Below are 15,987 nucleotides of genomic sequence, written 5' to 3' on the forward strand. Positions count from 1 at the left end.
TCTTTGGCACATGTCGGGATACATACTTGATCCTTCTCCCTTCTGGGGTGGTAAGAAAAATTGACTTACTAGCACATTTAATATTCCCTTCATACTTTGATAGCCAATCCATGCCTAATATCACATCCAATCCTTGAGATTCCAATACTATTAGGTCTGAGGGAAAAACATAGTTACCAATCCTTAATGGTAACCGATCACACCATAGACTAGCCACATACTCTGCTCTGGGCGAAGTTACTAACATGGGTGACCTAAGGGCTTGGGTTGGTAGGTTATACTTATCCACAAATCCCCGTGAGATGTATGAATGCGATGCACCAGTATCAAAAAGAATGAATGCAGTAAATGACTTAACCAAAAACTTACCTATTACTGCATCGGGCTGAGCTTCAACCTCCTCCACGCTAATGTGGTTCACCTGTCCCCTGTTAAAAGGGTTCGGCTTCTTCCCAGAACCTCCATTACCATTTTGGCCTTCAGGACATTCATTGGCATAATGTCCGGTCTTCTGACACTTAAAACAAGTGACCTGGCTTAGGTCCTTGGCTGGGGTTGATGGGTTGGTGCGGTTCTGGCCGTTGCTTCCTTCGTTGCCATTTCCATTCTTGGTGCCATTGTGATTGTGCGAGCTACCTCCTCCATGGGTATGCTAAAAATGTCCTCCTGGTCTAGGGGTAAAACGTGGCTTCCGCTGAGCTCCTGAATTGTACTTTCCTTGTCCATACTAACTCTTGCGATTCTCAATCTGCTGTTGCTTCCCTTCAATCATAAGAGCATGATCTACCAACTCCTGGTAGTTGTTGAAGGTGGCTACCATCAACTGCATGCTCAACTCATCATTCAGTCCTTCCAGAAACTTCTCCTGCTTAGCTGCATCCGTAGCGACGTCATCTGGGGCATAACGTGCTAACTTACTAAATTCCTCCACATACTGGCCAACTGTCTGTCCTCCTTGGCGCAAGTTGTGAAACTCACGCTTCTTCATGGCCATAGCTCCTGCTGAAACATGGGCAGTACGAAAAGCCTGCTGAAATTGGTCCCATGTGACAGTGTCAACTGGAAAAGTGGCGGTGAAATTCTCCCACCATGATGTTGCGGGTCCTTCTAGCTGATGTGCGGCAAACTTCACCTTCTCCGCATCTGTGCATCCTGCTGTGGTCAACTCCCTAGCTGTCTTCGGAGCCAATCATCTGCTACTATCGGCTCGGTGCTGCTGGAAAACACCGGCGGATTCAGCCTAAGAAAACGGGCTAAGTGGTCAACAGGTGGTGGTGGTGGTGGTGGGTTGTTGTTGTTGTTCCCCTGATTCTGATTCTGGACTAGCAACTGCATCAATGTGTTTTGTTGTTGGATCAACTGGGTGAGCTCCGGTGGAAAGGCAAATCTGGGGTCATGTCTCGGAGGCATCTGAGGGTTTAGAAAAGATGAGATATAAGAATAGAGGGGGTCTAAAGAGAAAACACTACCCATATGCACATGAGGCAAAACAAACAATTCACTTCAATCAATCAAACAAAGGCATACAATCGATCTAACTATCGCAAAAGTGCTCGGACTACTATATTTACATGGTGGACTACTACTACTAATGAGGTGGTCTACTAGAAATATTCTTCGGTTGTTGACTCCATGATATCTGCTCCAGCTTCATCAACATAATCATCATCGCTACTATCTGGTTCCGAGTCGGTTCCGTCGATGATGATGTAGTCTTCCGGGCTAATCTCCTGGGGTTCTTCGTCTTCATCTACTGGCGTAGGGCCTCCCATAAATATTCCAATCTTCTTGATCAGGTCGTCATTCTTCTCCACCAATACTTCAATTTCCTCTTCATAATCTTCACGTGTAGCCTTGAGTTATTCCTCCAGTTCCTTGATTCTAGTCTTAGCCTTCTTCAGGTCTATCATGTCGGTGCACATCTGGTTCTCCTGTCGTCGAATGTGCTGGTTTAACTCCTGGATAAAAGCTGCGATTGATCTATCCTTCCTGGTGCTGATCATCTCCCGGTGTTCATCTCGGCGCCCACAAATCTGGTAGATAGTATCCTTGAGATCCTTGCGGTAGACTTCTCCAATGCGTCCCATGGCGATGTGAGCTGCCATGCTCTATCCTAGACCCCAAGTTGGTGCATCAAAAGAAAACTCCATAGGCTCAGTGACTGGCATGAACGTCCTTCCAGGAACTTGAACTTGAATCATCCAGCGCTCTTCTTCAAGTAAAGTGGCGTTGTAGGTTCCCGTGAAGCTTGGTACTCCTATGTTCAGGTATCTAGTGACTTCCTTCAAGTGTCGTCCAAAGGGTGTATCTTCATCCGGTTGCGTGAACTTGTTCCTTGCATCCGCCATCCTAAAGAGTAGAAAATATGAGAAGTCAGAAGAGAAGAGAGTGAAAAGTGATCTAGGTCTATTAGCTTAGTGGTCGTGTCCTACAGTCAGCGTGTGCTCTGATACCATCTCTGTAGCGACCAGACCTCAAACAGTCTGATCTCTGTGCTCTGGTGTCATCCCTGGATCAGTAATGCTGACACCACACAATACTCGGAGGATTTATAGCAGAGTAGCAATCACACACTTATTACATCGAGTGTCTCAAATGAGAACTTATTACAATAAATATGGCTTAAGGCCATCTAATAACTATAACAGCGGAAGGCTTGGAAGATAAGTGAGTCCATCAACTCCAACGGCATCACTGAGTATAGAACCACGACCTAAAAACTCCTTAATCATCGTTTGAAAAGTCTGCAACATTAACGTTGCAGCCCGAAACGGGTCAGCACATGGAATATGCTGGCAAGGTAACACATAGAGAGTAATGGAATAAAACAGCTATACTATATGCATATTTGGCTGGTGGAAAGCTCTATGGTTACAGTTTTGCGTAAAGCCAATTTTTCCCTACTTCAAAGGAATAAAATTTAATTACTATCATGGGAGTTGTTAAACATTGAGAATGGTTGACAGCATTCTCAATCCCAATTAAACATCATCATTAAACATAACCCAACAAAATTAATTTAGAGTAACATGTTGAGATTATGATAATCCAAGTACTAGATACTCAAGATGTCCATAACCGGGGACACGGCTAATCATGATTAGTTTATTACACTCTGCAGAGGTTTGCGCACTTTTCCCCACAAGACTCGATCGCCTCCGTTTGGTTTCTCACACTACATGGTGTTTGAGAAGACGGATGACCGAGACATAGTCTTTCAGAAGCGCTAGCACCTTACGATCGGGTAGACCGTACCACCTACATCCCCTACATCTGCTAGTCTACCACTGTAAGAGTTCGCACAACTTAGTCAACTATGCTAGAGCCCATAATAGCTTGTGGCTGCACACGGAAGTTTCTAGCATGAATAGTCTCATGATCCCTTTGAGCCTGGGTGGCGCTCCAAAAGAAAACAGGCAAGTCCTGGAATACCCAGGTGCCTCAATCCACCCAGATGTGTGTTTAAGTTGCCACCTTAAGTAAACCATTAATTAACAATCTCACATCTGTCATGAATACTCTCAAAACCCAATCCACGTCTACGAGCATAGCATGGCACTATAAGCATAACGTAATAGTAACTCCCAAGGTTTGATAATAAACAGGTAATAGGTAGTACCTCAACTACTTCCCAATACCCACAATTTAATTAGATCCTAATCATGCAATGTTTGAGGTTTGATCTAATGCAATAAAAATTGGGTATGAAAAGGTATGATCAAAGTGTTACTTGCCTTGCTGATGATCCGCGAAACCTAACGATTCGAAGTAACAGGCGGTGCACTCCGGGTATTCTATCGTAGATAAACAAACAAGCATACAATAAGTACTCATCTAATGCACAGGTAAAACTCAAATAAGAGATCTAACCAGAAGGTTCAACTTAAGAACTCCGGTTGGCAAAAAGAATCAAATCGAACGAAACAACGAAAGTCAAACGGCGAAAGAAAACAACTTCATTCTAGTAATCTGGATCTAGGGCAAATTTTACAGTAGCAAAATCTTGTTTAAGTTGATTAAACGGATAGAGGGTTTCGAGTCGAATCTCTAGGCGCTTGAATCGCCTGATTCCGATAAACGAGCGAAAAGTTATACTAAAACGAAAATCGGATCAGGAATCGTGATCAGAAAAATCGCGGATTTAGTCCGAGAAAAAGAAAAATGACGAACGCTCGCTAGAACGAACGAACGGACGAACGCTCACTATTTAAATAAACCGGAAAAACGATCTATTTAAAAAACCCGAAACTAAAAAAACCTGACGAAAACCGATCTAATTTTTAAAAAAAACGTTGGCACGGAAGTCGAGGCGGCGGTGAACCTCGGTGGCGGCGGCGGCGGCGGCGGGCAGCGGCGGTGGCGCGGGGCTCGAGGGCGGGCGGGGCTGGCGGCTAGGGTTTCTCCCGGGGGGCTGGGCCGGCTTATATTGCCTAGTCGGGCCAGAGTCCTAGTCGGACACGGCCCGTTAGGTCGGTTCGTTTTTTTAAATTATTCTGCTCGGAAGAAAAATAAAAAGAAATACTAAACAGACTCCAAAAATTCCAAAATAAATTTTCACGGGCTTCTAGAATCAAGCCGCACAAGGTGAACATTTATTTGGGACCTAAATGCAATTTTGAAAAACGCACATTTTTCCTAAATTCAAATAAAACACCGAAAAACTCCGAAATAAAACTTATTTGATTTTATTATTAAATCCTCAATATTTATTTATTTTGGGAAAGTCATTTTATTCCCTCTCTCATATTTTTGTAATAGAATAACTGATGATAAAATAAATAAAATCAAATGATCCTATTCTCAAAATTTGAGAAAACTCAAATATGAAAATAACGAAATCCCCAACTCTCTCCGTGGGTCATTGAGTTGCGTGAAATTTCTAGGATCAACCAAAATGCAAAATAAAATATGATATGCAATGATGATCTAATGTATAACATTCCAAATTGAAAATTTGGGATGTTACAGCTCCACATGAGTGTTGGTCCACCTACCTAGCAGTCGGCGGTGCCACCTCGGGGCAACTCAAGGTATTTGGCTATCGTCCACTTTGCATAGACGGTGTTGTCCTGAGAACGAGATACGCGTGGCTCCTATCGGGGTATCGACACACCGGGTGGTCTTGCTGGTTTTGTTTAACCATTGTCGAAATGTCTTGTGCACCGGGATTCCGAGTCTGATCGGAGGGTCCCGAGATGGAGGATTATCTCCACGGATCGTGAGCTTGTCATGGGCTAAGTTGGGACACCCCTGCAGGGTTTAAACTTTCGAGAGTCGTGCCCGCGGTTATGTGGCAGATGGGAATTTGTTAATATCTGGTTGTAGTGGACTTGAACTAAACTCAACTAAAATACACCAACCACGTGTGTAACCGTGACGGTCTCTTTTCGACGAGGTTCGGGAAGAGAACATGATTTGGGTTATGTTTGAACGTAAGTAGTTCAGGATCACTTCTTGATCATTACTAGTTTGCGACCGTTTGCGTAGTTTCTCATCTTACTCTTGTACTCTAAAGTTAGCCACCATATATTGCTTAGTCGCTTGTTGCAACCTCACCACTTATCCTTTCCATACCCATTCAGCTTTGCTAGTCTTGTTACCCATGGTAATGGGATTGCTGAGTCCTCGTGGCTCACATATTACTACAACAGCAGTTGCAGGTACAGGTTATGTGATGATCTGACGCGAGGGCGATGCTTGCTTGTTTTGGAGTTCTCCTGCTTCTTCTTCTTCTTCGATCAAGGGATAGGTTCCGGGTCGGGGAACCTGGGATTAGCAGGGTGGATGTCGTTCTTCTTTTTCGTTTGATTTCATTCGTAGTCAGATCCTGCTCTTCTATATGATGATTGCTATGTATGGATGGACTATTGTATTCATGTTGTATCTTGTGGCGAGTGTAAGCATTTACCTTGTATTCTCATCTATTCAGTACATGGTATGTCGTAATGATATCCACTTCGCTATGTGCTCGAAATGAGATTGTACCCCGATCATGAATTCATCACGTGATTGGGATAGAATCGCATCTTGGGCGCTACACCCGGTGCACTGAGTTGAGGAGGAGGAGGTCGTACGTTCATGGATGCATTTTTCTTCTTGCCTCCTGTAACCACCACTGCGATCGCATCATCATGGACTTAATTCTTATTGTGCTATTGTATTCTCGTTCTAGTCAATACAGACATGTGTGATCCCTTTGCTTAATTATATGCATCACTGTAACTAGTACTTCATCCGTCAATTTATAAGTTGTGTTGCCAGTGTTTGGGGCCGGCGCACGATCACGCACGTTCATGTGCATGCGGTTGCGCCGGGCGCGGCGCGATGATGCAGTTACCCGCTGCAAAAACTGCCATGCGGGGGACGTGGCATTGACCATTGGGCGGCAACAGTCAGTAATCCGGGTGCCCAATAAAGGATGCAAAGAGGGATCCTACAGCAGCAAGGACCAACTTCCCTACCGATAGCTCATCTAACAGAACTCCCGTTACTTTACAACATGTTTCCAAAACATGGACCTCGAGGTTAATTCAACTAATAGGACGGAGCATTATATACATTCAACTCAATTAAATGTTTTCCAAAAAAAGTGATATGATTTCTGTGAAACTTACAAGTCATGTATGCCAAATTAACCTTTGTGTACTTGTTCTCGAATTAACCTCCAGGCCTTTTTGCTGCGTATCACACATATCTTGTTAAGTTGAACCATTTATGTTCTCTTCCCTAATCGAAAACAGTTCATTCAACTGAAGCGTATGCCGTATATCACACACACCTTGATCTGGCTCGCCGTTTCTGTTGCTTTCCCTAATAGCAAACAGTTCATCGGAGCGAACCGTATGTCGTATATCATACACGCATTAATATGGCTGCCCATTTCTGTTGTTCTGTCTAATCACAAACAGTTCATCTGGATCAACCGTATGCCCTGCTTCGCACACGCAACTAAAATCTGAACCGTGTTTGATGCATCCGTCATCGCAAACACTTTGCACCTTTTTTGACGAGTTTTTTACACCACCATTTGCAATTATGGCATCGCACACAGTTTCATCGAAGGGTCTCTAATCGTAGTGTCGCGTCAGCAGCATCCTGCAGTAGTGGACTAGGCGGCGTTCATTATCTAGGTAGACAGGAACAACACCCCCGGAACTAGGGATGAAAATGGAGTGGAAACGGACGGAACTGGGTGTTACCATATTTGTTTTCATATTTTTTTGCAGAAGCGGAAATGAATATAGAAACCCCGGAAATGAATACGGAAACAAATGCTACCAGAAACACACATGGAGCGAATACAGAGCGGACACGAAAACAGAACGGTGTGTTGACCGGAACTTAAAACCCCCTTGAATCATAGAGAAATACACACAAAAAATGAAGAAATTTAAGAAATTTTTAACATGGCTACATGATAATATGGTTGTGTTGGTGACATAGGGCAGTATTGTAATAGTACATGGCAATTCCGTACTGTGTCTACTTGAGAATGTGTGTGGAAGTAAAAGTTGGTCCTCAAATGATCTAGTCTGCTCATTGTGTCATTGTGTGTTGTTTGGTAATTGGGCTACAAAGAAGCCATGGGCCTATAGTAGAAACGGAAATTCCATATTCACGAAAACGGAAAGTTCCGTTTCCGCGTCTGTTCCACCGGAAAACATCGTTCCATTTTTGTTTCCGTTTCCGCATAAAAAATTCCACTTCCATTTTCATTTTGCAAATTTCCGTTTCCGTTTTCATATTTCCTCTCTGTTTCCATTTTTCCTCTGGAAAAATGGAAACTTTCCACTCCATTTTCATCCCTACCCGGAACATGCCCGTTTGGGGATGCCCGCCGATGACACCCAACCATTGGGTACACATGTCGAGATACAACAGAGGAGTAGACAGGAACAACTACCTAGACCCTACGATGCCCAATAGAGAAACATGGTCGATCAACATCGTTCAGTAGCTCGGTAGACACGAAATGCATGGCCCTAGGAGCACGCACATTCGAGGACACGACGCATGCAACCGTCGGGTAGACCCGCCAGGATCCAACAAAGGAGTAGGCATAAAGGGGGGCCAATCACGACGTTCGACGACCGGTTAGACCCGGTGGGATCCAACAAGCGGGTAGACAACAAGGGAGCCGATCAAGAGGCACTCAACAACCAGGCACAAACCGGTCCCCACTCCTGAACGAGACACAAACGATGATTAAGCCTGACATTGCCCCACCAGCGCAAGACATTTTTAGTGAATTTCATAAACTTTCCTCAATTTCACCATTCTTTTTTCAAATTTTATGAACTTTTCCAAATTCATGATTATCTTTTCAAATTTCATGACATTTTTCATTTTTTATGATTTTCTTATAAATTTGGTGAGGTTTTTTCAAATTTGTGTTTTTTTCATATTCAAATTTTTGTTTTGTATAATTTATGTCTTTTTTATTTTTGATGGTCAATAGTCAACTGAAAAAATACAAACGAGGTAACAATAGATAGCCCTGCCCAGGACGGGGGCGGGTGAGCACCAGATCAGGGAACCGACGCTATAAGCGCTGTATAGGCGCGGCCGCAGATCCTATTCAGCGCTTATAGCGCCCGTTAAGGCCTTGTTTGTTTCGCGTGGATTGGGGGGGTTTCGAGTGGGTATTCCTCGCGTGGCCCAGAATCCTCGCAAATACCCGTTGGCCCATTTGGTACCCGGGGTTTCGACGGCCCAACCCTCTCGATTCCTCGTCGATCCATCAGTTTCCACGCGCTTCAGAACCCTCGAGGCCCCCCTCGAGGATTTGCTCGCCCGACTCGCATCGCCGCCCGATCCGAGACGTCGCCGCCAACTCCTCCCAAGACGTCACCGCCGACTCCTCCCCAAGACGCCGCGCCGCCTCGATGCTGGTGATCTCCTCCGGCATACTGGACTTCTCCCCGGTGGTTAGTAACCGCAGCCCCTCCCCTCCCCTCCCCTCCCCATCCTCTCATGGCTGCCACCTCCCGCACGCCCTCCGCCTGCCTCGTCCTCATCGGCAAGCACGCCAAGAACGACGTCTCCTACCCAGCTAGCTTGCCAAGAACGCCGTCCTCTTCTAGCTCCTCTTCTAGCCTAACCCTAGAGGTCGAGATTTGTCTCAATCTATCGGGGTTTGAGTCGCAGGGCTCGGAGCGATTGCCGTTGTGCTGCTGTTGCTGCTGCGACGAGTGCTGGTGAGACTGGCCGTGGACGCCGTGCTGCTGGCCCTTGTCGTGCGGCGGGTGCTTGTGGACCTGCCTCATCTCCAGGTTGTGGATCTCCTCCATCATTGGCTTCCACAGCCTCACCCTCGCATTGATGAACCAGTTCGACACCTGCACCGCCATTATTAACCCAATATGTCAACCAAGCTCCAGAAACAACATGACATGGTAGCGGCAACAATGACCAGCTTTGTTGCTTACCTGATTCCTTGTTAGGCCCGTCTGCTTGGCCAGCATTTGCTTGTCGCCATCAGTAGGATACCTGCAAAGTTTCAACCCGAATATCAGACCAATGTAGTAGTTCTCTTGATTGCAACACGTTCAAAAGGGAGATGTGTATCTGTTTTTCCTGTTTCCAATCTTTACTCTCAACTCTTGCAATTGTTAGTAAACGATTCTTACTCTCAGATGTACCATGATAACAACTACACTAGTACAAAATGGGATGCAGATAGACAAAAGATGGTTTACAGTATTTGTTCTTATGAAGAAAGAAAGAGTTGCTATAGAAAAGTACATGATCGCAGTCACCACTTAGTAGTGTGAAGTCATCTGCAATTAGAACTCACTGGCTAGTGCACTACTTTTACAAGATTGCAATTTCTTCTCATATTTGATTTTAATCTACTTCGAGACTTTGGAGGTGTCTATACCATTGAAGCCCATGTAATCTTGGTGTGTTGTAGCAACAAACTGCTCAACCCATGTAATCAAAGCCTAGGAATGGAATGAGCGGTGCGGCCCATAAAAGAACTAGCATTCAGTTTAGGCTACAAATGTTTGCAGCAAACATTCAGTTCCATATAGGACGTGTCTCTTTTGTTCCTAGCATTGTTGTATCTTAATATTTCTTTCATTTACTACATCCTTGTAATCTAGGGAACCATATCTGCAAGCTAGAGTTTGGGCTATATATTTTTGCAGAGTTTGTAAATCTATGTAGAATAATTAGGATTCAACAAGCGTAAACCTGTTACTTCCCTTGCCAGTGAATTGACCTGATGAAATGAATGTAGTTTATACCTGATTGTTGTTGTTTATTCAAGGGAAAAGTCTCTTTGATTTTGGTCTTGATTCTAGTTGTCCATCTTCTGCATGTATTCGAACAAACCATCCTACGATGTTTCTATTCAAATGTGTGTGTCGTCAGATTAGAAATAATGATGAAATTCTGGTACTTATAATACTTATGATGAAATGTGTTTGACTCTTATTTTCACAGCCTGCCGCTTGGATCCTTGTTGGGATGGACGAGTTACCTCCTTCTTGGGAACCTGTTGCCACGCCAAACTTCGGTAAGCTACATAAGCTTCTTGGCCTCTTGAGCTTGTTTATTTGCCGAAGTAGTATATCATACTTGATAGCTCTTGGTCATTGCACATCTTGGCACACTGATGATATAATATTCTAGATTATTATGTATGTATTATGAATATAGTTCTTATTTGTTGCTTGTTTACTCTAGTTTTAGTGCCAAGATGAACTCCGAGATTATCGATCGAATTAGGAAGAGGAGAAGTGAGGATGATGAAGATATGATGTCCTTTATTCTGCCTGTATTGCATCGAATGCGTAATAGAGGACCAGTCGAGAGAAAACAACGACATAGCTCTATCCTATATGGAAAGAATCATGTTGACGATATCCTTAGAGGGAATGTTAAGAATTGCCTTGTAGCTTATAGGATGGAGCCACGTATCTTTTAGGCTTTGGCATCTTATCTTAGAAGAGAAAAACTGATATCCGATACAAGAATTAAGGTGGAGGAGAAGTTAGCCTTTTTCCTGTACATGGTGTCTCACAACGCGTCTTATGAAGATCTCCAGCTAGAATTTCAGCATAGTGGACAAACATTTCATGAGTACATCAGAGTTCTTCAACATCGTCCCTGTCTTAGCTAGTCGATTTCTGAAGCCTCTGAACATTGATGAGCCACATCCAAAAATCTCCACCGACACAAGATTTTATCCTTACTTTCAGGTTTCCATTTTTAACGCTTCCACAATTCCTTTTATTATCTAACTTAATAGTTCTTTATTGACCTGCAATCTTTGCTTCCAGAACTGTTTAGGAGCCATTGATGGGTCACATGTTCCTATAACCGCAACACCTGGGATTGCTGCTCCATTTCGGAATAGGAAGGGTACCTTGAGTCATAATATTATGGTTGCATGCGACTTCGATTTAAAAATCACTTTCATATCATGTGGCTAGGAGGGTTCAGCTACGGATGCGAGGGTTCTTCATTGTGCAAACACTCAGTCATTTCTTGCACCTTATCGGGGTGTCCGGTATCATTTGAAAGAATTTGGTCATGGACATCCTCGGCCACAAAACCACAAGGAATTGTTCAATCATCGGCATGCTGTTCTACGAAACCATGTGGAAAGGTCCCTAGGAATTCTTAAAAAGTGCTTCCCAATTCTTCATGTCGGCACACTGCATTCAATCGAGAACCAAGTGAAACTTCCCGCAGCTGCCGCAGTTCTTCACAATATCATCAAAATGGAGAATGGTGACGAGACTTGGCTTGACAACCAGCCCGATAACATAGCGCCAAATGCTTTTGTTGATCTCCCGAATGGCGACGAGAATAACTATGGGAACAAGGACTTAGGGAACACTCTAAGGGATGAAATCGCAATGCAAATGTGGGAAGCATACCATCCTGAATAGCCAACATGATGGTGTGTGTTTTATGATATATATACGTATACTAATTAATTAACTTCTCTTGTCTTCATCATCTAATAATGTAGTGTGTGTTGAAATGCAGATATGTATCCAAAGGGGTCCCCTAACTACAATCTCATGAAAGCAAGTGGGAAAAAGCTTCACACGGTGCCAAGAAGCCATCACCCAAAATTAAAAATACACCTCCAAGAGGTATTTGGTCTACTTAATCTCCATTTCTCAGATCTTGCCAATTAAGTTCTGTGCTTGCTGTTATGTTTGGTGAATGATATCTTTCAATACTACATGTAGTGGTGCATTATAGCAGAAACAAGTCTATAACAGGAGTATATAGACTACTAGAGTATTATTTAGCTGACAGTTTTCCCAAAAGAAGTACTGCTCACTTATTATGTTTCGTCAATGGTATGACATAATCACTAGTAGAGTATAAGTTAGAGAATAAAGTAGCAGATGTAGGTCACACAACTCACTCTACTATAGATAATGAATAACTCACTCTTATCATGTTGTTGGAAGTTTTCACTAGTCCTCCTAAAGTTTATCACTATTTGTTTTCAAATTGAATGATAGTAACTCCTCTTATCATGTTGAGCATTAAGTTTGAATAATGTAAATTTGTGTTGGTGTAGTTAAAAAGCCAAGAACTCAATGGAACCCAGCTTTGGAAAAGGGTTTGGTTGAGATACTTCAGGAGCACAACACTCCGTACCATAGGGGACATAATGGTTGGTCAACTGAAGCGTGGGATAGGATGGCTGGTTTATCTCATGAAAGATATGGCCACACTAATTTTATAACGATACAGATTCAGGAAAAGCAGAAAGACTTGAAAGCTCAATACCGACTTATTAAGGATGCTCGCAAACAGAGCGGTGTCAGCTGGAACTATCATACACACATGATAGATGCTGACGCGCATCTTTGGCAAAACTTGATGACTATGAGTTCTAGTGTAGTGCATTTTGTCTTTGCAAAACTTGATGACTTGTATTCCATTATTTTGTAATCAATCTTGTTTTCGAGCAATCTAAGTTTGATAAATCATTTCTTTTATATATACAGACGTGGCCAGAAATAGCTAAGTTCCAGAATAAGCCCTTTCCCCTCTATGATAAGCTTGGTGATCTGTATGATGGTGAGTTACTGAGTAGAATGGATTTTCATTTCCTCTCTTTTTGTTGACCTTTATAACGAATTTTCATTGTTGTGTGTCCTTTAATGATAACTTGGGTGTTTGTGCAAGGCATGTAGCAGAAGGTAACTTCAATTTCACATCAACTGAGGTTACACAAGTGAGTGATGGTGATCTCGAAGTTGAAAGAGAGAAGATTGCCTTCTCTTTTAACCTGAATCAATACGATGATGATTTACACATGTATGATGATCCAAGAGATGCCGCCCCAAGTGATGGTCCAAGAGATGCTGCCCCAAGTGATGGTCCTAGAGATGCTGCCCCAAGTGATGGTCCAAGAGGTGCTGCCCCAAGTGATGGTTCAAGAGATGCTACACAAAGAGGTGGTGTTGCTGCTTCAAATAACAAGCATGTGAAGGAATCAAAGAAGGGTAAGAAGCGTGATGATCCTATGGTGGAAGTGATGGCACAATATGTGGAGATCAAACCGAAGCAAGCGGAGGAGGAGTCTGCTCTATTGGCCGGGGCAAAAAATGCCCAAGAATTCTCCATCAGCAAGTGCATTGCTGTTTTGCACAAGATGGAAAGTATCCACCGTGATGAAAGAGCCACTGCCTACAAAGTGTTCAAAAGTGTTGAGAACCGTGACATCTTTCTTAATTCTGCCGCGGAAGATGAAGAGAGTGTTGCGGTGCTTCTTCGGAGCGAAATGGCAGAGTTGACTCAACGTATCTAAGGTAACAATCTTCTGCATCCCCTTCTTCTTTGTGCTACCTGTCAAGAACTCAAGATTTAGAGCATGCTGCTGTTATGGGGGGATCAAGATTCAGAGCTGTGTGACAATTCATAGCTACTTTTAATTGTTGTTGGCTGGCTCGTCGTCGAGTACTTATTAGATTGTGCTAGTAGTTACATGATGGAGTCAAGTCAAGTGGCGCTGCATTTTGAACCATTTGTTTTTACCATGGAAATCGTTAGGTTTGTTAGTTCATCTTGGTTCGATTTGTTATGCAACCTTTGCTCTGAATTGTGAATGCGGTCATATGCAAATCACTGCAGCCAATGACACTGAACTTGTTTGGCAATAAAGAAACAGCGATGATGTTTCTAGCAAGTTTCCTTGTTTATCTATAATAGTACTAGAAATCGTCTGTTCATCCATCCAGCCACTAGAAATCGTCTGATTATAAATACAGAGATCTTGTGGTATCTCACCAGCCACCAGGTGACCTGACTGGTCCATCCATCTTCGGCCCATCAAGTTGCATCTTGCGTGCCACATCAGATTCTTCTTGCTTTTGTGTTTATTACAATTTGATTTAATCTAAAAGTAGTTCTGTACCTCTTGATGTAGCTCTAACAAGGCCATGAAATAATTCATACTATTTCTTCATTATAATTTTCCCTTTGCAAAACAGTCTACAGCCTCTGAAGTTGAACAAATCTTGCCTTTGTTCTCTTTTTAATTTTGTATTTTGTGCTCTTAATATTCCTTGAAATATACTTGATCATTGTTGTTTATGCAAGGGAAAAGTCTCTTTGTTTGCTGAGACGAATTTTGGTATCCTCCAGGTCCTACCGAACTAGATTGAGAAGTGGAACAAGCAGAGGGAGGAGACGTTTGCAAGGTCCCTCGAAATCGTCTATTTGAGAGTCTCCTCGGTTGCTTTTGTGTCTGCGCTACTGCTGACTTATAGTTGGAATTTATGCTCCTGTCATGTACTCTCTTCCAACAACCGTTGCGGAACATCAAGTGATGCTTTTCTCTATGTTGCATAAATAGATCAGCATGCTTATGTATTCTCAGCATGTACGCATGTCTTGCCTGGGTCTTGTGAATGCAGAGAACCTATGAGACATTTTTGGTTCTAAGTCATGCTGATGTGAGAGAATATGCTGCTGTTATGTGTATGTGATGATATATTGATTCCAAGTCAATAGAATTATGTTGTTCATGTGAAGAAGTGTTGCAAGATTAGATTTTTAACTGTTTTACACTATTTTAATTCAATATGGCAATCCCTTCCTATCAAACGTTGTTTTTTACATAGTGGGATTTGAAGGATGTGTGGCTAGAGGGTGATTTGAGGTTTCAAGGGGATTGTGTCGAAGAGGGGGATTCACCAAATCCCCTGAAATCCTCTCCTCCCAAAACCTCCGCAATCGCTTGCTGTCAAATAAGGCCTAAAGGGTAAATGGTATGAGACGCACACCCCACGAGTTAACTGGGCTGGCCCATAAATGTTCAACTATCGTTCCTGGTTTGTGTATACTTCTCGGTCGGTCTCAGACTCTTTTCTTTTCTTTTTACACTCTTTTTTTCAATTTAACTTATCTCAATTTCTTTGTCCAAATTTGTGAACACGTTTGAAAATTCATGAACATATTTCGTATTGAAAAACATTGAACATTTCTGAAATTATTGAACATTTTTAAAATTAGCGAAGTTTTTTTATATTTGCAAACATTTTTTGAAAGTTCTTGAACTTTTTTCATATTCGCAAACTTTTTTGAATTTCGTTATCATTTTTTTGAATTCATCAACTTCTTTAATCCATGAACTCTTTTTCAACAATTACGATCCTTTTTCCAATCCAAGATTTGGTTTTCAAAATCATGAACTTTTTTTAGATACGTGAATTTTAAAATATGTGAACTTTTTCAAATGTACGTTTCTTTAATTCGTGAATATTTTTGAAGTTCACAATTTTTTTCATATTCATGAACTTATCCTTTAAAATCCGTGAACTTTTTTTGTATTCATGAACTTTTTTCAAAATTTGTGAATTTTGTTTTTATTTTCTACTTTTTTAGATTCGTGGACCTTTTTCAAATTTGTGGACTTTATGTAAATTCATGGGCATTATTTTCCAAATTTGCAAACTTTTCCTTTCAAATTAGTGAACTTTAGTATATCCGTGAACTATTTAA

General features: G+C 42.3%; 1 protein-coding gene and 1 pseudogene across 1 annotated transcript; both read left to right on the top strand.

Annotated features, from left to right (window-relative positions):
* Positions 1 to 10,912: 10,912 nt before the first annotated feature.
* On the top strand, positions 10,913 to 11,903 carry LOC147976233 (uncharacterized; annotated as a pseudogene).
* Positions 11,904 to 12,675: 772 nt separating this feature from the next.
* LOC125554816 (uncharacterized) lies at positions 12,676 to 13,792 on the top strand. Its single transcript, XM_087520786.1, has 4 exons — positions 12,676 to 12,798; positions 12,948 to 13,063; positions 13,168 to 13,605; positions 13,711 to 13,792. The coding sequence occupies exons 1-4, from the start codon at positions 12,676 to 12,678 to the stop codon at positions 13,790 to 13,792; spliced, it is 759 nt and encodes a 252-aa protein (XP_087376912.1).
* Positions 13,793 to 15,987: the final 2,195 nt, after the last annotated feature.

This window comes from Triticum urartu, chromosome 4A (genome assembly GCF_056163025.1).
Source record: "Triticum urartu cultivar PI428250 chromosome 4A, HENAU_Tu73, whole genome shotgun sequence".
NCBI lineage: Eukaryota > Viridiplantae > Streptophyta > Magnoliopsida > Poales > Poaceae > Triticum > Triticum urartu.

Bases quoted from the DNA above. Each gene is read 5' to 3' on its own strand.
- LOC125554816 (XM_087520786.1), top strand. From the start codon at position 12,676: ATGGCTGGTTTATCTCATGAAAGATATGGCCACACTAATTTTATAACG. The intron at 13,064-13,167 runs GTTACTGAGTAG...TGTTTGTGCAAG, and splicing joins GGTGATCTGTATGATGGTGA to GCATGTAGCAGAAGGTAACT. The intron at 13,606-13,710 runs CATCAGCAAGTG...CCGTGACATCTT, and splicing joins AAAAATGCCCAAGAATTCTC to TCTTAATTCTGCCGCGGAAG.